This window comes from Salarias fasciatus, chromosome 13 (assembly GCF_902148845.1).
Source record: "Salarias fasciatus chromosome 13, fSalaFa1.1, whole genome shotgun sequence".
NCBI classification, from domain to species: Eukaryota; Metazoa; Chordata; class Actinopteri; order Blenniiformes; family Blenniidae; genus Salarias; species Salarias fasciatus.
This window is the reverse complement of record NC_043757.1, coordinates 3,145,099-3,165,378: the sequence shown is the minus strand read 5'-3', so window position 1 is coordinate 3,165,378 and position 20,280 is coordinate 3,145,099. Positions and strand designations below refer to the sequence as shown.

General features: G+C 55.2%; 1 protein-coding gene across 4 annotated transcripts; it reads right to left on the bottom strand.

Annotated features, from left to right (window-relative positions):
• Positions 1-650: 650 nt before the first annotated feature.
• cul9 (cullin 9) lies at positions 651-20,093 on the bottom strand. Of its 4 annotated transcripts, none has more exons than XM_030107377.1 (43): positions 19,930-20,092; positions 18,057-18,743; positions 16,506-16,660; positions 15,811-16,422; positions 15,594-15,735; positions 15,318-15,508; positions 13,625-13,811; positions 13,322-13,546; positions 12,959-13,184; positions 12,652-12,853; positions 12,393-12,583; positions 12,117-12,313; positions 11,876-12,024; positions 11,699-11,787; positions 11,512-11,617; positions 11,208-11,435; positions 11,011-11,101; positions 10,754-10,925; positions 9,495-9,600; positions 9,305-9,400; positions 9,017-9,192; positions 8,785-8,918; positions 8,492-8,680; positions 7,945-8,081; positions 7,598-7,780; positions 7,321-7,481; positions 6,745-7,214; positions 6,487-6,632; positions 6,281-6,407; positions 6,000-6,205; positions 5,680-5,912; positions 3,899-3,998; positions 3,572-3,820; positions 3,329-3,469; positions 3,080-3,244; positions 2,830-2,993; positions 2,629-2,722; positions 2,480-2,554; positions 2,288-2,398; positions 2,097-2,214; positions 1,879-2,012; positions 1,659-1,750; positions 651-1,576 (listed from the first exon to the last, which is right to left on the bottom strand). In XM_030107377.1, the coding sequence occupies exons 2-43, from the start codon at positions 18,736-18,738 to the stop codon at positions 1,351-1,353; spliced, it is 7,878 nt and encodes a 2,625-aa protein (XP_029963237.1). In that variant the 5' UTR covers positions 18,739-18,743; positions 19,930-20,092; the 3' UTR covers positions 651-1,350. The 4 variants fall into 4 exon arrangements, with proteins under 4 accessions (XP_029963237.1, XP_029963238.1, XP_029963239.1 ...); XM_030107378.1 differs by having other exon boundaries at positions 13,322-13,522; XM_030107379.1 differs by having other exon boundaries at positions 13,322-13,450.
• Positions 20,094-20,280: the final 187 nt, after the last annotated feature.

Below are 20,280 nucleotides of genomic sequence, written 5' to 3'. Positions count from 1 at the left end.
TTTTGGACACATTAGCTGCCCAGTCATATAACAAGAAAATCCCCCCATGTGTTTGGGTTCCTCCAAGCTCCTTGGATACTCGTCCTGCACCCTGCTGTGGCCGTATGGAAGAACAGTTAACTGTGGTGTGGGTCGCAACATGCAGTGATGCTGCTGAATCTTAGGTAAATCTCTTGTCAGTGCACAATATCTGATCTGTCAGTTCTGTAAGGCGTCGACTTCGTTCTGTTTTCATGTGAGCTGTGGAAGAAAATATCGGTCTTCTTAGACTTGTTTAGGCAAGCGACTCCCATCAGGTTGTGTATGACATCCCAGGAGTAGTTAATCTACAGGAACAGTATTTTGGTCAGATTTGGATTTAATGATGTACTTATGTGTGGAGCTGTGGAACAAGATTTCCCTTCAGGGATTTGAAAGTATTTCTGTTTTGTTCTATTCAGACTGGACTGAACCGTGGCGATGAGGCCCCGCCCATCACACGCTGGACTGAGAGGGAACATTAGAGCAATGTCCTCTTACAAAAAAGAAAGACTAAGAAATTAGAACGTTAAAAAAAAATAAACCTAACATAAAAATAAAACTGCGGTTTAAAAGGGGTGTGTGTGTGTGTGCGTGTGACACAGAGAAAGTGTGAAATTAGAGTCTTCTCGTAGCAGAAAAAGCTTTTATTTAGTTTTGCAGGCTGAAGTCGCTCGACTCCAATAAAGAAACCAGAATCAGGAAACAGAACCAGATCCAGGCCACAGAACATCAGACACTCTCCAGGTTAGAGCCAACGTGGACCGAGTCCTCCACCGACCAGAACCTCCAGGCGGGGACAGTCTGCTGGAGCCGGTGTGTCCGGATGCATGAAGACATGATTACCACGCGGTTACCACGGAGATGGTTACTATGGAGGCAGTTAGTATGGAGACTCGCTCAGGAACACATGAGCCAGACTCGGACCGGCAGTCCAGAACACTCAGAGCCCTCTGAAGAAAAGTTGGTCCAGTAGCCTCTGGAAAACCACCAGGGTCCACATTCAGGGTCCCTGACCCACTGACCACACACCCAGACCAGGAACAGCTCCAAGGCCCGTCACCTCAGTCGGGATCCAACAAAAACCAGAACCTGATTGTCACAAAAAACCCCGGTTCTGAACCAGAACTGAAAGAAAGACCTCCGACTGGAACTCAGAGACTTGGAAAAAAAACCAACTTAATTTTCAGACTGAAGATCTCTCGTCTCCTTGAATTTTGGGAAAGTGAAGAAAAGCAGCGATAAGCGAGTGCAGCGGTGGGGTGGGGGTGGGGGGTGTTCCGGGACTCTGTCGATCCCTGGGGTAGGGGGGGCAGGGCGGAGGTCTCAGTCTCAGTCAAAGGGGCTGAAGTCTCTCTCCAAGTTCTCCGACTCGTCGTCGTCGGAGAAGAAGTCGTCCTCGTCGATGTCGTCCTCGTCGTAGTCCTCGTGCCACTCGGGAACATACTCCTCGTCGTACTCGTCGTCGTCGTCGTCCTCCGCCTCCTCGCCGCCGTCCTCACCCGGGTAGTTGTTGTTGTCCGAGTCCCCGGAGTCCGTCGCCTGGTTCGACTTCGGACTGAAGGAGATGACACATCGGTTCAGACCTGAGACCAAGAACGGGACCAGAACAAGACGAGGGTGTTGGGGGGGGGGCTCACCCTTTGTTGGTGTCTGTGTGGTTGGACAGGTTGGAAGTCTGAGTGGATTCGGATTCCTGGCTCCCCTTGGACTGATAGCCGACCCTGAAGTCCTGCACACACAGAGGGGGGAGGGGGGAGGTCAGGAACTAGAGTGGCACACTAGACCAGTTCAGACTGCTTGAGTCCAATGTGGAACCATTTCCAGACCAGGCTGGTGGTGGGGGGTTGAGGTGGGTACCTGGGTAGAGTGCTGCAGGATCGCCAGCAGGCGTTCCTGGATGCGTCGGATCAGTTCCAGTCCCGTGTTGAGGTGTTCCTGTTTCAGCAGCCGGACACACGAGGCCAGATCGGTGCACTGCAGCAGGGTCTCCTCTGAGGAAACGAACCCGGGTCAGTCGGGACCGAGGGAACCAGAACCGAAGGCCCCGGGAAGGTTCTAGGGGGACGAACTCTTACCCAGCAGGATCTGCAGAGCGTTGGTGTGCAGGTCCAGAGCCTCGGTCTGCTGCTCCATCACGTCCATCTTCTCCGTCTCCTGGTTGTAGTAACTGTAGACGCACGAGTAGGCCAGAACCTGTACAGAGACCAGAAACCTGTCAGCTCACCAGGACCAGAACCGGGACCGGTTCTGAAGATGGCACCGTCACCTTTCGAGCCTGGGCGAGGACTTTACAGGCGTCGATGACAAAGGTCAAGGATTTCATCTGCAGCGCCTCGTTTATGGACGACACCCTGTTCTCCAGGTTCACCGCGAAGTCCTGCAGCACGAGGCGAACAAGCAACGGAAACATAAACAACAACGGAATCAAACGCTGGGAGCAGGAGGTGGATCAGGGTACCTTGGCCTGGTGGTGGAAGGTGCATCTCTCGTTGTAATCCTGGAACTTCTTTTCCTGTCGAGCAGCTTTACTGACCTGCAGGAAAAGTGACGGATTAGAACCACGCCGGTCACTGGCGGTCCGGTCTGAACCTGTGGCCAAGGACTCACCATGGCCGAGCAGTTGTAATAATCTTTGTGTGTCGGCTTCCACGGCTTCAGACACCGCCAACAGAACCCATGGTTACACTTGGCGCAGGTCATGCTGAGGAGAGAGCGGGTCAGTGTCAGACTGTTCTCTAGGAGATCCTTCAACATGGTGGAGACTGGTGTCAAGTTGTGTATTGTAGTTGTGTAGTTGTGTGGTCGTACTGCAGACAGCCCTCGTTCTTCTCGATGGGCGCCTGGCAGCTGGGGCAGCGTTTGGAGATGAGCTTCGCCAGATGTTTGCTCTGAGCCTCCATGTTCATGCCTTCATAGAATCCTCCGTCGTCCATCCACTGAGACATGTGGCTGCAGCTGGCAGGGCAGTGAGCCTGGACAGGACACAGGTCAGAGGTCAGAGGTCAGGGCAGTGGGCGCTGGCTCGGGGGTCAGAGGTCACTGTGTGAGTGTGCGTCACCTCGGGGAAGTTGCAGCTGAAGCAGGAGGTCCAGCAGCATTTGGAGCATGTGCCCATGCTGCCCAGGTTCTCCTTGCAGAGGATGCGGTCGCAGCCCTGAGGGTTGGTGCACCACGTCAGGTTGGAGCAGCTCTCCACGTAGCCCCGCAGCCGGGCGTTCTCGTACTGCGGACAGAGGGTGGGGTCAGGGCGGGGTCAGGGCGGGGGGGACCCACGCCGTGCCGTCAGAGGAGGAAGAGGAGGAGTTACCTTGGCGATGGTGTCCTTGTCGCTGAGCACGCTGAGGAAGAAGTGCGACGTGGGCTGAGCTTGGCAGTCCGTGATGGGACAGTTACAGTTCATCAGCAGGTTCTGCTCGATCCGGGAGGTCAGGTACTCCTGCCAGCACGACTGCAACATACACACACACACACACACACACACACACACACACAACACGGTGAAGTCCGGTACTCCTGCCAGCCCGACTAACACTCACAGCGTCTCACACACCCTGCAACAGTAGTGCATGCAGCTGAGTGACGGGACCGTCTCCATGGTAACAGTGCGGGGTCCCAGGCACACGGGACAGGAGGCGGCGGGGCTTGGCGGCGGCTGAGGGTTCCGACACTTGAGGCCGGCGGCCATGACGAGCTCGTCGGGGTCGTCGGTGTAACGCTGCACCAGGACGTCCACGTTCCAGCGGCAGTGGACCAGAAGGTGCTCGGCCCGGTCCGCATCCAGACTGAGGGTACCGGACACCTGCAGGGACAGGGACGGGTTAGCGGACACACACACACACACACACACACACACACTCCTGTAACCATGGTAACATACCTGTTGCACTGTTCTCTGCATCAGCTGACGAACGTCCTCCTGCGACATGGTGCGACCCATCGAGAACAGAACCGCGTCCAGAGCCCCGTCTTCCAGCAGGCTGCAACACGCACACACACACACACACGCGTGCGTTACAAGCTCCAACAGCCACAAAGCCATGATCAAAGGTCAGATAGTCGACGCTCAAAGGTTATAATTACCTTGGGACTACTCTGGATAACCAGCTAAATTCTACTCGTCACGGAGGAACCTTTCCAGGTCGGAGGTTGAAATCCGAAGCCCTCCTGCTTTCACCCTCTTGCCCTAGAAATTTCTTCCATCTTGGAAAGTTCCAGTGAGCCATTAAAAGGCATAACATACTTTTTCATAATCTTCCCTCCTGACCTGCAATCCGTATTCAAAGCAAACGTCAAACCCTGTCTGAACCGGCTGAAGGCAGATACTGACCCACGGCCGCCGCTCCGCCTTTCTCTGAGGGGGAAGGTGAATGTCGTCAAATTGATTGGTGTTCCTAAATTCCAAACCTCCCATTAGATCGGTGTATTTTAAGCAATTTGATCAACCATGCAAAACATTCTCATAGGGTAACCACCGGCCTTGATGAAAATTAAAAAAAAAAAAAAAAAAAAAAAAAGCTTGGAGGGGCGTGGTCCTGCCAGATCTACTGCTGGACCACGATGCCTTTAGCCTCCGACGTCTCGGCCCCTGGTCATTATTAGACCCCGCAGAATTACACAGGGTTGGACTCAGAGAGAGCTCAGCATGCTGGAAACGTGGTGGGGACACCCCCGGAACCCCGACACTTTCACGGCGGTCTTGTCTCAAGGTACAGAGATGGTGGTCAGCAAGTCATGACTACAGTTCTCCACCGAGCCTGGACGTGCTGGGAGATCCCACCGCTTTAAAGGACACCCTGAAGCCAGAATACGCTACAACCTCTGTAAAAATGATTCAATTCAACAACTGAATAAAGCTTCCTGTTTGACGAAACCAATCGCTTCTGGTAAAATACACACTTCTAACGCACAACATGAATCTTTTTCTGGAACCGAACACTTTGCGCTGTCTGCTGTGTTGTTTTTTTTTGGCAAATGAGACTGATTGTGGACTTCATCATGTCTTCTTTTTCTTAAACTTTATTTTCACAAACAGATTATATACAAATGGAGAGACATACGACACAAAAAAAAACTTCTGCAATACAAGAAGTGAAAACATGCCGGGGGAAAGACAAGATGGAGAGGGGAAGAAAGGACAAAGTATAGAGTAACATACACCAAATATCAGGGTCGGTAAGGGAGTCCGGTATCAGAAAACGTTATATGGGGTGAAGATCTGTGGAAAATTAAGGCCTTCTGATTTTAAGACAAACCAACAGAATCCAAATAATATCGGCTCTCCAAAAGCAAAGTTAATAATAGCTTTTCTTTCTAAAGATTTGCGTTAATGAATGTGACATTTAGCTATAGAGTAGCAGGTTGATTAAGAATTCCTTTGACTTTTTTTGTTGTTGTTGCTGCAAGAGTCCTTCAGAGGGGTCAAAGGTCAGATTTCCTTCCGAAGTGATTCAAACACTGCGCTGTGAGTGATGTCACAGTGGAGGAGGATGAGGAGGAGGAGGAGGATGAAGGCCCTGCTGCCTGTTACCCCTCTTCCACCAAGAGGAACCAGGTGCTAGCTCGGTGCTGCTGCGTTTCCATCGGCAGGGAGCCAAGCGAGTTCCGTGTCACCGGGAAACGGGCCGAGTGCGGAAGGTCAGAGGTCAGGTCAGGGGTTACCTGAAGTGGGCTCCCTCCTCCTGGCTGTCGGAGCGTCTCAGGCTGAACTGGGCCGGGCCTTTGTGGGGGGTGGCCGGGTCGTCGGGGAGGAACTCCACGATGTGCGGGTTCTCCTCGCCGCGCCGCACGAAGCCCCGGCTGATGACGTGCAGGATGCAGGACAGCACGTCGCTCGAGCTGCAGCCGAAGCGTCCGCCGGCGCCGGACTCCCGCTTCTGGACCGAGTCCAGGACCTGGAGGGACCGCAGAGTCAGAGCATAGGAACCGGAGAACCTCGGAGCCTGAGACTTCAGGACCCGGCGGACCGGGTCTGGGCTCACCTTGAAGACCAGGTTGTCGATGTGCATCTCCTTCTCCTGCTTCATGATGTTCACGATCAGACAGTAGATGTAGTTCCTCTTCCTCTCCAGCGTCCCCACCGCGTCCTCGTCCACCTTCAGGTACGTCTGTCTGGGCAGGAGGCGCATGGACGGCACCGATCCGTCCATGCAGAGAGACGCCACCTGCTGGTTCAACCGCAGCACGCCTGCAAGAAACAGGAGGCTCAGACCAGGGGGAGGAGGAGGAGGAGGAGGAAGGGGAGCAGCAGCAGGAGTCTCACCTGTTCTGGGCTCCTCTGGCCGGCTGCAGGTGAGCGGAGCTCCGTCAGCGATGAGCGGGAGCAGAGCGTGAAGGAGAACGTCAGCAGAGAGACCGGACTCCTGCAGGAGGTCCTCCACCCGCACCTCCTACAGAGAAACAGACAGCGGGTCAACATTCATGCAGATTCCGTGTGTGTGTGTGTGTGTGTGTGTGTGTGTATGTGACCTGTTTGTGGTTGAAGTGCAGCAGGATGAACATCTGCAGTGTAGAAACTTTGAGCGTGGAGCAGCCAAACTGCAGCTCGGCGTGTCCGAGCCACGTCCACTGCAGCCGGCGAGGCTTCCAGAGAGGGACGGCACAGAGGGACTGGCCTGGAGGCACAAGGTCAACGAGGTCAACAAACTCCAGGTCAACGAGGTCAACAACCGCAAGGTCAACAATGAAAGTGGTTTTGATAGTTAGGCTCATTAAAGAGCTACTGACTGTGGGTGTAGAACTGTGTGAACTGGTCCAGGTAGGAGCAGAGTTCTGGGGGGAAATGTTTGCCGGGTCGGTCCAGGAAGCAGAGGGAGGACACCGTCCAGCAGCGCGGCGACAGAACCAGAACTTGGACGTCCGCCTCGTCCTCCGACTCCACCCACTCTTCCTCCATCAGCTGCAGAGCCAAGCACATCCACACATGAGGCTCCGCCCGTCTGGACCGGGCCTCGGCTCCGCCGGGTGCTGCTGGGCGTGCGTGCGGGCTGACCTGGTCCTGGTCCTGGTCCTGCAGGTGGCGGTCCAGCTGCTGCAGGCGGTACAGATGGAACTCCTGCTGCAGCTCGGCCGACTCGCTCAGGTTCTTCAGCATCTGCTGCGGGAAGCGGCTGGGGAAGCAGCTGCCGATGTGATCCACCACGGCGCTCTCCAGCCACACGTTCCCCTGAGCCAGCAGCCGGTCGCCCAGGTAGTACCTGCACACACACACACACACACACACACACAGGAAGGCGTCACGGGGGCACTCCGGCGCCGGGCGCCATCTCACAGTCCGCCTGTCGCAGGTCCTGCCGGTCTCACCTGTAGAAGTGCTCGAAGGTGTTGGCGAGCTCCAGCCCCGACAGGAAGAGCATCGGCTCCAGGAACTGCTGCAGCCGCTCCAGGGTCTCCACGCCGCCGCCACACGCCGCCCCGCTGGCCTCGATGATCTGATCGATGTACTGCGCAAAACGCTCACTCACCTGCAGACCACAAGAAGATGTCACACCTCAGATACAAAGCACAAACAACAGGAGCGGATTCACAGGATCTGGTTCAGACAGGCTCGGTCCGGATCGCCGGTCTTGTCTGGACTCACGTGCATGGCTCTGAGGATGGAGAGCTGCAGCAGCGCGGCTGAGAAGCCGTGTCGCAGGGCCAAGACGAAGGCGGTCTGCTGCCCGAACAGCTCCTCCATGGCGTTCTTCAGTCGCAGGTACAGCATCCGGTACCGCTCCACGAAGTCCGGCAGGCTGCAGCTGGACTCCAGGAACCTCTTCACCTGAGAGACACACCAGGGAGACATCCTGCCGTCAAGAAACTCCTCGATAAAGACAAGCAGCAGATGTTCAGTGACCGGCGAGAAGGAGGAGTGTTAGTTTATTCAGCCAGAGAGAGAAACGGAGTCGGCAGGCAGATCAGTTAGCAGGTCAGTGTTAGCCTAACCTGGTGCTGCACGACTCCCTGCCAGCAGAGGGCGATGCCCGCGATGCTGCTGCTGCTCTTCATTTTGGGTTTGGAGGACGAAGAAGAGGAGGAGGAGGAGGAGGTCGACGAGTCTTTGTTCTTCGCCTCTTTGCCATCTGAAAAACACGAAGGCGGTCAGTTAGCCGGTAAACCGGGTCGATCGGCTGGTGAACGGGTTGGCTGTGAGTAGCTGTGGTTGGATGTGGTTGGTTATGATTAGTTGTAGCTGGTTGCGGTTAGTTATTAGTTGTGGTTGGCTGCAGTTAGCTGTGGTGTGCTAGGGCTAGCTGTAGTTGGTTATGGTGAGTTGTGGCTAGCTAGCTGTTCGTTAGACGTACTTGGTGACGGTTAGATGTGGTTGGTTATGGTTAGTTGTGATTAGCTGTGGTTAGTTGTGGCTGGTTAATTGGATTTAGTTGTGTTGGGTTGCAGTTAGTTGTGGTGTGCGATTGGCTAGTTGTGGCTGGTTATGGCTAGTTGTGGGATACCCGTCGTTAGCTGTGACCGGTTCTGCTTCTGGACTCACTGGATTTGACGGGGGGGCGGAGCTCCTCGCTGTCGGCCTGGCTCGTGTCCACGTGGACCAGCAGGTGTGTGAGGCGCCGCACTCGGGAGTTGAAGATGGCGGCCCGGCCCTTACAGCGGCGCGCCGACTCGGCATTCTCCAGATACTCGCTGAGCAGCCAGGACAGAGGGCTGAGTGCCGCTGAGGATTCTGGGTAAACATGGGTTCAGATTGGAAGACCACCAGGGAGAATTTAAGACTCAAAGTACGAAAAGGTGACTTTAAAACATCTGCAGAGAGAAGCCGGTCTGTACCCGTCAGAGTGATGCTGTGGACGATCGGGGTGATGAGAGCTTCCCAGCAGGTTCGACCGAGAGCTTCGGCAGCTTCGGCGTCGGGAAGGAAACGATCTGCAAACATCTGCTCGTGTCTGAGAGCGCTGTTGAGCCTGACACACACACACAAACACACACACGTCACGGCCGTCCCAACAGGAAGCTTCAGTCTCTGGTCGGGACGTCTGAAGAGAGGTGGCTGTGGTCGTACTTGTTGAAGAGCTGCAGGAGCTGCGTTCGCTCCTCCTTCACCTCCTGACACCAGCTGTGGGCCTTGGTGCTGTAGAACAGGAAGGTCCGACAGCACAGCTGCTCCTTGAACACGGGCCAGAAGGTGGGCTTCGGACCCAGGACCTCGAACCCGTGCACCCGCGTGTCAATGCCGCCCTGCAGGTGAGAGGAGAGGAGGGGAGGAGGGGAGGAGAGGAGGGGAGGAGGTGAGGAGGTGAGGAGGCGGCAGGACACGGAGCAGAACCTGGAGGAGGAGGACGGCGCCGACCTGCTGACACCTCTTGATCCTGATCTGGATGATGGACCAGAAGCGAGTCATGTTCTCCAGGAGAACCACACGGCTGGCCGACGGCGTCACGTTCACCTACGACACATCAACACAGGCCGGGGGGGCGGGGTTAGTGCCGAGTGGCGGCCGGACTCGGGGGGGCGGGGCTTCACAGTGACAGCCGACTCACCGTGTTGAGCTCCGTGTTGATGTTGGCCGGGTCGTCTCCACCCAGAACCAGAACACGAGCCGGCATGTAGCTGGAATCCTCGCTGGCCACCAGGATGGCCAGCTGTCTGAGAGTCCACAGTCATCAGGTTAAAGTCAGACGACTGACGGGTGAAAAAGGCGTGGCTCTGTCATGGGTAGGGCTGGGTACCGTTTAACAGTACCTCAGTGGTACCGACCGAAAAACTTGGGTATATACTGGTACCGAGCACGAGACGTGCGTACGGGGATCAGTTTCGGTTCTTAAAGTGGCTGCGCGTCAATAAACATGCGCGGAAACGATGGTTCAGTTCTTCTCTTTTACTGAAAAAACGGTGCATCGCATCATTCAACATGTCACCACGTCTTACCGGCTCACACTCTTTTTCTAACAACATGCAGAGAGAGCCTGCAGCGCCCTTCTTCTTCTGTGGTGTCTGTGTAAAATAAGGTTGAACAATGCAAACAGCACATCTAGTGGCATGAAGTGTAAATACAGTCACGGCGTCGTGTGTGCGCCGTGAAGGCAGGTACCGAAAAAAGTACCGTTCAGGAACCGGTACTGTACGTGAGGTATCGAAAAAGTACTTGTACCCGAAAAATATCTAACGGTACACACGAAAACTCAAGAGTCAACAAGTGGTGTTATTGTTGCTGCATTATAAAGTGAAACACCAGCAGCCTCGTACTAATCTGTCACTGCCGTGCTGGGGACAGCACTGACACGTCATGCCCTAACAATCAGACGGAGAGCCCATATTCCACCGAGTGTGATGCTGCGCAGCGCTAGGTGCAACGAAAAGCCCCTGCTGTTGTTCCACTGGATGCTTTCTGGCCGCAGCGCAGAGCAGCAGGTCTATTGTCTCTGCTTGCTGCAGCCAACAAACAAGGACGTGAAGGAGGGCCACTGAAAACATGCTTTTACAACTAAAACGGCAGAATCAGAAAGGTATGCGGCGGTTTACACAAAGAGGCTCGAAAACTCTTAAATGCAAACTCTGTGAAGCTCAACTTTCACTCCACTGTCGCGCTACAGCCGAGCCCAGAGGCCTTAAACACCGACGGCCTGGAGCCGCTGTATCATCACCACAGAGGACAGCTGCTCAAAAATACACAAGATCATCATGAATGTGCGACCAATCGAAGAAAATTAACCAGCAGATCAGTCGACAACAGAAATCCTCATTAGCTGGAGCCCTATTCTGTTGTACCGGTTACAGGGTAATCGGATTACAGCAGTACCTGATGACGACTCCTTTGTGCATGTAGATGCTGATGAAGTGCGAGCCGGTGCAGCCGTTGGACTCCCAGTAGGTTTTCGGGTTCTTGTCAGTCAGTTTGTTCGCTCGATGGTGATTGGACGAAACTTCCACTTTCTCCCAGCTTTTATCCTCCTTCAGCTCCACACTGGACCCTGGACACACACACAAACACACACACAGATAAGAGCTGCTGGCCGTGGTGCATTTACGTGCAGGCGCACTGTGGGAATTTCAAACCTTGGCACAGATTCCTGAGGAAGACGTCGAAGAAGGGGATGTTGATTGGCTGATGGCTGCGGCGGTGCTCCTCGATCTGCCCCAGCACCATCTGGAGGCAGACGCGGGAATTCCCAGTCAGACTCGAACGCCTCACAGGAGCAGGAAGCAGAGTAACTAGAGTACTCTGCAGTTACTCGGCCTTGTCCCGGCCGTACCTGAATGCAGCCCGCCAGCACGCTGGTGGTCATCTTCTTGTAGAGGCTGGCGTACTTGTCGCAGTCGGTGAGGAGGTCGCGGAGCTCCGGCACCAGCAGCAGGTTGGAGCTGTGTTTGTCCAGAGCTTTGACCAGAGCCTCTTTGGTGCCGACGCGGCACATCACCACCGCGTAGTCCTTGTTCACCGTGGCCAGGCGGAACAGGAAGCGGACCAGCATCTGCACCACCTGCAGGAGGAGCCGGAGGGGGGTCAGCACGCCGCCGCCGCCGCCACCGGCCGCTCCGCCCGGCCCCTCCCCCTACCTCTCTGTCGCTGATGAAGGCCGTCATGGAGGACAGGCACGGCTCGATGCTCTCGTGCCACGGCAGCTCGTCCTCCTTGTAGTTCTCCAGGAACGTGTTCAGGATCCTGAAGCGGAACGACACGCAAGGGAGGTCAGGGGTCAGGGGTCGCAGTCAGGGGTCAGGATGTCGGGAGGCTCAGAGGTACCTGAGGATGGAGAGCTGCACGCTGCGGTCGGCTCGGTGCTGCTCCATCAGACGGATCAGGTCCTGGTAGGTCTCCCTGCTGTGGGTGACCTGAAGGATGCAGGACAGAGGTGAGTGTGTGTGTGTGTGTGTGTGTGTGTGTGTGTGTGCGTGCGTGCGTGCGTGCGTGCGTGTGTACCTGGCTGCGCTCCTCGTCCAGCTGTGCGTTATCTTCACACAGCAGCTGCTCCAGAGTCTGAATCACCTCTTTAGTGGCCGTCAGCTCCTTCAGACTCACAGCCAACATCTGTAACTCCGTATCCTTCAGATCCAGATGTTCACTGCTGTCTGCAACACACACACACAGGAACACACACACATTTTAGCTTGAATAGCTGCATCCACACTGAAAACCACCCAGCCAGCGGTGTGTGTGCCACCTCTGCTCTCCAGCTTGTGGACCATGCAGATCTGGTTGAGGGCGATGATGGCCAGCATGGTCTCCGTCTTGGACAGACTGAGACACTTCTTGAGGACGGCGGTGACCTCGCAGGCCACCAGCTGCTCGGCCAGGCTGCGGTGGCTGGAGATGAGCATGATGATGACCAGCAGGCCGTTCCTCACCGAGAGCGTGGAGCTGCGGGAGCACAGCAGAGGACAGCGCTGCAGCCGAGGACGTCCCGAGGAGCATCTGGAGCGTCTGGAGCGGCACTCACCCTTTGGTCCCGAGCAGGAGGTCGATGGCGGCGGGAATGACTCCCAGCAGCCCCCTGGAGCCTTCGGGCGTGGCCGAGCCAATGCTGGCGAAGATCTCCAGCATCATCTGCGTGCCGGACTCGGAGAGCGGGAGGCTGATGCCCACGCTGCGCAGGTCGTGCTTGCTGGCGCCCGTGATGACCTTCAGGGTCTGAGAGAGGAGACAGGACGTCAGGACCGCTGCAGGGCGCCCAGGTCTGGTCCAGGAGGGTTCCTCACCGCCAGGGCCAGCTGCTGCAGGTGTGTGTTGGTGGAGAAGGTCTGCATGGCAGACAGCACGGCTTTGACTCCGCCCTCTGTGGCGAAAGAAACCCTCCACTCGTACTTCAGCATGAGCAGGTGAGTGAGACGCAGCGTGCTCAGAACCAGGTCCTTGGAGGAGGAACCCAGGAGATCCACCAGCTGCTTCAGGACCCGGTCCCTGGTGTACACACACACACACACACACACACAAACACCACAGCTCAGTCCTGTTGCCATGGAGACCAGGACCTGGTGCTGGATCTGATCTTCCTCCCAGTCTGACCTGATGGTCTGAGCCGAGTCGCTCCTCATGGAGTTCTTCTCCTGCGCTCCTTTCTCCTCAAGCAGGCGGGTCATGAAGAGGACCGCGGCCAGCTGCAGGTGGACGTCGGAGGAGGACGAGGAGGACGAGGACGAGGAGGAGGAGGTGCTCTTCTTCAACAGCTCCACCACTTCACCCAGTTTCTCCAGCACAGTCTTCTTCCCCTGAACCCGCGGGCTGTTGAACACTGCTCAGGAGGAAGAGCGAGGAGGAGGAGGAGGAAACGTCAAACTCCACTTCATCACCTCCTGCACATTAAGAACTGCTGCTCAAGGTTTACGAGCTGATCACTGGATGACACCTGGCTACGACGGCCCCGCCCACCTTTGATCTTGTCCTCCAGGTCTTCGGGGTACTTGCTGTCGTCTTCGGCGGGCAGCTCGCTCTCGGTCTCCCAGCCGCCCGACTCCAGCGGCGCCTCCTTCTTGGCTTTTTTGGAGACGGAGGCCATCACTGAGGAGGAGGAGGCCAGGGCCGATGAAGAGGAGCAGCTCTGGCCTCCGCCTGCCGCTCCTCCTCCCACACCTGAGGAACTCAGAGAGCTTTCAGCTGCAGAACACAAGCAGTGTGAGGAGTGTGTGAGTGTGTGTGTGCGTGTGTGTGTGTGTGCCGGTGTGCTCTCCTCACCTAGCAGCTCCTCGTCCTCCATGCTGGCTCCGCCCCTCCTCAGGTAGTGTTTGGAGAAGGTATGGGAGCAGAGCAGGTCGCCGAGACACGACGACGGCAGCTTCTGCTTCAGGTAGTGAAGCAACTTCCGGGCAACATCACTGGGAACGGAGAGGGTGAGGAGGGCGGAGTCATCCAGCGGCAGCTCCTGATTGGACAAGAAGAGCAATCAGGGGTGTGTGTGTGTGTGGCTGATGACCCGAAGGGGAGGCATTTACAGTTTTTCTCCATCGGTTTGCCTCATGTCTTGAAACAGAAGTTAATTTCTCACAACAATACAGACAAAACCTCCAAACTGCTCTGCAGCTGCTCTCAACAGAACAGAGTTTCTCGTTCATTCCATCACATTGTAAATGTCTTAGTCCACGTCTCAGTGTCTCAGAACATCTTTGCAAATGATTCAGCACAGTATCGCTAGATCTGGCTGTCTCCAGGTGAATAGATGTAGATGATCTAAACGGATTGATTCTCAGTCTAATGGTTGTTCTCACCAAAACATATCAGCAATATTCCATTTTATCAGTGATCAATAGTCTGATCAACTGTCATAGCTGTGAAACTCCTGCTTCAACCACAGCACTGTGGGCTAGAAACAGTTTTCCTGTTTGTTTGTTTGTGTTTATGTTATAGTATCGTTGAACTCTGCTGGATGGAAGTTACTTTGTGTGTGAAAAAAATGATTATTCCAACTTCCTTGGACGTATGAGAGCAATGTGTGAGTCAAAACTTGAAGGTTATTCTTGTATTTTGTTTATGTATATATTTTATGTTAGCTAAAACAAAAAAAAACTATCACAGTGACCATTGTGAATGAAGGACTGGGCTCAGATGGGAAGGGATATTTCAATGTTCTTCTGCCTTAAAAACAAAACGTCTAAACATTTTGACTTGTAGTTCTCACACGATGCCAAAGGGACATTGATCACTGGTTTGAGGAAGAAATGTAGTTTTTCCTCCTGAGTGAACAGTTTTAAAGAGACGTGATCTCTGACAGGTGAAACGTGGTGCTGAGCGGAACTGTCCAGGTTGTTTATGACAAGAGAACCAGGAGTGTTGAGAACGTCCGGTCTGTCTGGAGAAATGAGTCAAAGCTGTATTTTGGAGGCCCTGACTGTTTATATGTGAAAGAAATGAAGCTTTGAAACACGAGTGAACAGTTTTAGGAGAGAAGAGCTTCAGCAGGTGAGCGATGGTGTTGAGCTGAACTGAAGACTGCTTTGCCAAAAGATCTTGGTGTTTTGAAAATGTAATTTCAGTTTCAATAAATGAGGCAAAACACTGGAGAAGAACTGTAATACCCCCCATGACCTGAGGGCGCAGTGTGGAACCCCACAGGATCCTTTGAGGTGTTTAAACACCATCAAATGTCCTACATGTCCTCAGCTGGATATCAAGACAAAGAAGCTTCAGATGTGTCCACAGCTTAGAAACATCTTCATGAGAAAAGTTCAAAACATGAACCCACATTTTTTAATGCTTTCAAAGAAATGAAGACATTTTTAATCCCTTTGAACCTGATTCAACATCAAGCCACTGCCCTCCTGTCCTCTAATGTCCTCTCCCGTCCCCTGCTTCCCCGGCACTGCCCTCCCCAGCACGTACTGCTGAAGGCGGGGTCTTAAGGTGGTGGATGTGGCTCCAGAAGGAAACTCACCTGGTGGTCAAGGCTCTGCAGGAGCAGCTCGTTCACCTCCTGCTGCTGCTTGGCTTCCAGCTTCTTGATGAAGAAGAGGATCTCCCACCACTCCCCCCGGCTCAGACTCACCGGCTCCGCCTGCCGGCCCTCCGACAGGTACGGCAGCGAATAGAGACCCCCGGGCGGCTTCGAGAAGAAGGTCTGGCTAACTGTGAGACACACGGGGGGGGGGAAGGGGCTGTTAGGGCAGAGGATGGGGAGGACGAGGGGGAGACGGGGAGACGGTGAAGTTACCGGCGGTGAGCTTGAGCGTCTCCGTCAGGGAGGAGGCCTTCTCCTGCGTCTCCTTCTCCGCCTGCGAGCCGCTGCCGCTGCCCACGATCTCCACCATGTGCCAGTGGACCCAGTAGGTCCTGGACAGGGAGTTCCAGTACACCTGGGCGCGGCGTGGAGACACGGGTCAGATCACGGCTCCGCCACGCCGACGCGCCGCGACGCCACGCTGACTCACCTGAACCGGCGGCGAGCCGTCGTTGCTGTATCGAAACTCGCCCTCGTCGCCGGCGCTCACCTCCTCGTAGTCCTCCAGCATGCGGACGGTCATGCCGCTTTTGAGATTGTCCTGGACGTACTCCGCGTACGCCGTGCGGCTGGCGAAGTCCGACCGGGTCTTGAACCCGTTTCCCGCCTTCTTCTTCGGCGGTGCCGCAGCGGCGGCGGGCGCCACGGTGACGGAAGAGGGGGCAAAGGAAATGGGCGAAGAGCAGAATCTGGGCTGGAAGATGGACCTGAGGATGGGGCGGCACGACGCCTCCTCCGCCGGCTCCTCCCCCAGGGCCACGCCTCCTCCTCCCTGGCGGTGGGCGGCGCCGTCGGGCGGCTGCCGGTTGCGGTCCCAGCCCATCACGCGCACCAGCTCGGAGATGAGGTTGGCCATCGCCATGGTGAAGTCGAACTCCCGCTGCACCCGCAGCTGCTCCGCCTGGTGGGCGGAGCCAGAGGAGGCGGGGGACGGGCTGGCGTCCTGCCTCTCTGGCTCCGCCCCCGCCGTGTTGAGCTTGTCCATCAGAGACGTGACGCACAGGTAACGTTTCACCAGCGAGAACAGCAGCTTCCCGGGGATCTGCACGGAAAAGAGGGTCAGAGGGGGAGGAGCCTCGGCAGGCCCCGCCCACACACTCAGGAGGAGGAGCCTCTGCTGCTGACCTGCGGCAGGTGGATGCCCTCGAAGGAGATGCCGTGCTCCTCAGACGAGGTGGTCTCGGCAAAAAGCTCCAAGAGCGTGAAGCGGTTCTCAAAGTCCATGTGTTGTTCGATTCCGTCCTGCTGGCTGAGGGAGAGCAGGACGTACGCACGACTGCCTGCAGGGGGCACAAGTCCTCAGATTAGATCAGAAGATGCCTAAGGAGGGAGCAGGAGGCGCAGCAGCTCCTCTTCAACTCTGACCGCATCAAAGAGAAACTACTGATCTCCATCACAAATAAACCACATGACTTCTGAATAAAGCATCCATCCCCCTGGAACATTTCCACATTCTGTCACATTACAGCCGTTTGTATTGGATTTTGTGTGACAGACTAGCACAACGTGAAATGGAAAGAAAACAACTCAGTTTTCAAATGTTTTCACAAATTTGATTCTGCGGAAAATCCCCAAAACAGCTGTTCTGCTCATAAAGGTTGCAGATGCTTTCATTCTAACACCTGGATCCGCTTCGGTCTAAATCTGATCACCGCAGATCTGATGGATGTTTTTGCTAGTTGTCCCGCTGGAAGATGAACCTCTGCTCCAGTCTCAGCTCTGTTGCAGACTCCATCACCTTTTCCTTCAAGACTGTCCTGTATCCGTCTCCTTCCATCCGGTATTAACTCCGTCCCTCCAGAATAAAAAAAACACCCCTACACATGATGCTGCCACCTCCGTGCCTTACAGCGGGGATGGTGTGTTCACAGTGATGTGCAGAGAGCACTTCATGTGTGGCCTGTGGACAGACTGTGGATCTCTGCAGCTCCTCCAGAGTTCCCATGAGCCTCTGGGCTGCTCCTCCAACCAATGCTCGCTTCCCTGACCTCCCGTTCAGGTGGACGGCCATGTCTTGGTGGGTCTGCAGTTGTGCCAAACTATCTCCATTATCCGATGGCCAATAACACACTGCTCTTCTTAACCTTGCTTTAAAGTCCTCTACAACTTTCCCCCTGATCTGTCTGCTGTGTGACTTGGTCTTCATGATGAATGCCGTCTACTGAACATCTGAGACGTCACAGGGCAGCTGGATTTATTCTGATTGCACTTCAACACAAATGAGCTCCATTCTTTATTTGCGTGGAGATTAAATGAACTTTCTATGCTTGGTTTTAGATTAATTAATGTTAAGTTTGTGTGTATGAACACTAAAATATAAATTCAGGTATTTTATGTAATTTTGTTTGCAATAAATGGAAATATTACAATTATCAAAATGATTGAGATGTTTTATGAGGAACAACGCTGAGGTTCATTTCATATCAGGACACATCTCGTAGTGAAGTACATATCGTATCATATTGAGGTATTCCTTAGGTCAAGGCAAATTTATTAAAATACATATCGTACCGCAAAACGCATCACATCAAAGAACCGCATCAAAATATGTTTCAAATCTTGAGTTCCCTCACGTTAACCGGTCCCAGTTTGATCATTTCCATCAGATGACTGGTCCACCTGTTGGATCATCCAATCAGAGCACAGCTGTGACTAACCGAGAGTGGTGTGGTTTACCTGCATCGTGCGAGGCCAGTGCTCGCAGCATCTTCCCCGCGCTGCGCCGGGTCTGCGTCTCCTTGTTGCACAGCAGCTCCATCAGCAGGTTGAGGGCGCCGGTCTCCTTGAAGACGCCGACCAGCGAGCCGATGCTTGCGTAGGCGCTCAGCACGTGGATGGTGTGCATGATGTTGATGGAGAAATCGCTCTTCTTGGCCATCTGCTTCCGGGCACGGCGTACCAGGTTCTTCACGTCTTCCTTCATGTCCGACAGCTCCACCTCGTCAAAGGTGACGTCCGCCGGGAGCTCGCCACCACTCCCCGCGGCGCCGAACGCCTCGCCGCCCTGCTGCTGCTGCTCCGGCAGGGGGCGCTGGGAGTCCGCCTTCCTCTTGCCCAGCAGAGTGGGGCAGTTGGCATACACATCCTCTGTGGACATCCACATCAGGATGTTCTCGGGCTTGGTTTCTCCGGACGTGGAGTTGCTGGACCCGCCCACGCCTGAGCTCCCCGCGTTGCCCGCCTCGCCGGCTGCGCCCCCAGAGCTGGAGCCATCGTCAATGGTGACGAGGCACCAGCGTATCAGGTACTCCGTTTGACCGTCGTGTGTTCGACGCTGACGGATCAGCTCCTCCGGATAGGCCTGCAACCGCGGACCGAGCTGCACCAGGAGGTTCCCGTTCCGACGTTCACCCACCATGGTCACTGAGGAGACACAGCAGAGAGGAGGGGTCAGCGGAGAGGAGACACATGGAGTGCACAAAATGAAACTTAACTGTGAAAACAAAACCAGACAGTTGTATTTCACTCATAAAAACATGGAGAGTAGAATCCTCTGCCTCCACTCCCGGATCTCCTCTCCGGACATCCCGGCTGTCAGCCCCGTATGGGCTCCGTCTATTCCCTGATCACAGAATCGCTCATGCGTTAGCCCCCTCCGCCGGGGTCCAGCGTGTCAGCCAGCTTCGTTCTGCACCGCAGCGGGAAAACCCCTGACAGCTGCCGACAGCGGACTCCTGCCGCGGCCCCTGGTCCCGTCAGCGCGGACTCGGTAGTTCCGGAGTTCCAGGAAGTAGCTGGGCCCTGACAGCTAGCAGGCTGCTAACGTTAGCTAGCTCAGAGTTTCAGTAGTTCATGAAAACAGCACGATCCGCCGAAGGCTGAGATATATATCATTAACCAGCAGGTAACCGGATACCCAGCAGGTTAGTAAATAACAGCAAGTCATTAGTTAAACAGCTGGTAACTTGTTAACTTAGTTTAGCTTAACTTTTAACTCTGTCCTCGTGTTTATCTCCGTCACAATATTTCCACACCACCGGAGCCGCCTGGACTTTTCACAGAGTCTTCCAGAAAGTTTGGCTCGGTGAAGAAGGGCTGACAAACCCGGGGGTAAATCACCCGGACCTGCTGACTCAGAGCCGGGTAAAGATCACCCGGACCAAGTGATTCAGCGCCGGGTAAAGATCACCCGGACCCGCTGACTCAAAGCCGGGCAGAGATCACACGAACCCACTGACCCAGACACGGGAGAGGATCACCTGGAGCCGCTGCAGACGGAAGCCGGGCCGCCTGCTGCGCTCCGCGGATGGCAGCATGGAACGTGACGGGCTGGTAAAGCCCAGAAAACTGCTTTAAGAAAGGGACTTTTTGTAACAGCAGACGAGACTGTTGGGCGACTTTGCGTGAGCCGAATTATCGTGGAGGTAAACTTGTAGTGGCAGAGAGCCGTTAGGGGCGTGATGATAATGTCTGGTCGTTCTTGGCAGCGGAGCTCTTAAAACGACTCCGCTGTTTGGACGCAGTCCGGCAGGGGAGCCGTCAGCCGTGGCGAAGGGCCCGTCCGGCGGCCCGGCGGCGGCCACTCCGCCTCCGGCCCGCAGAGACTCACCCGCCGTCCCGCAGGGTTCCGCGTCCTCGAGGAGCAGTGCTGTCGTCCGCCCGGGTCTTCCTCCCGGGTCTTCCGCGGCCTGTCGTGTCGCTTCTCGGTTGCAGCCGCCGTTTCGTTTCTCTGAAGCTCGGCCGTGCTGCTGCGCGCGTCTGCGGGCCGTGACGTCACTTCCGTACATGGTCACGTGTGCAGTCAGCGGACGTCGTCATTCGCCAAACACACCCGAGAATGAGTGAGCGCGGCCGCCATATTGGTGAAGGAGTGACCGTAACCTGCGCAATGTAAACAAAGCAGCATCAACAGGTCACTCTGACGCACATATATTAAAAAATACATCTAATGAATAAACAA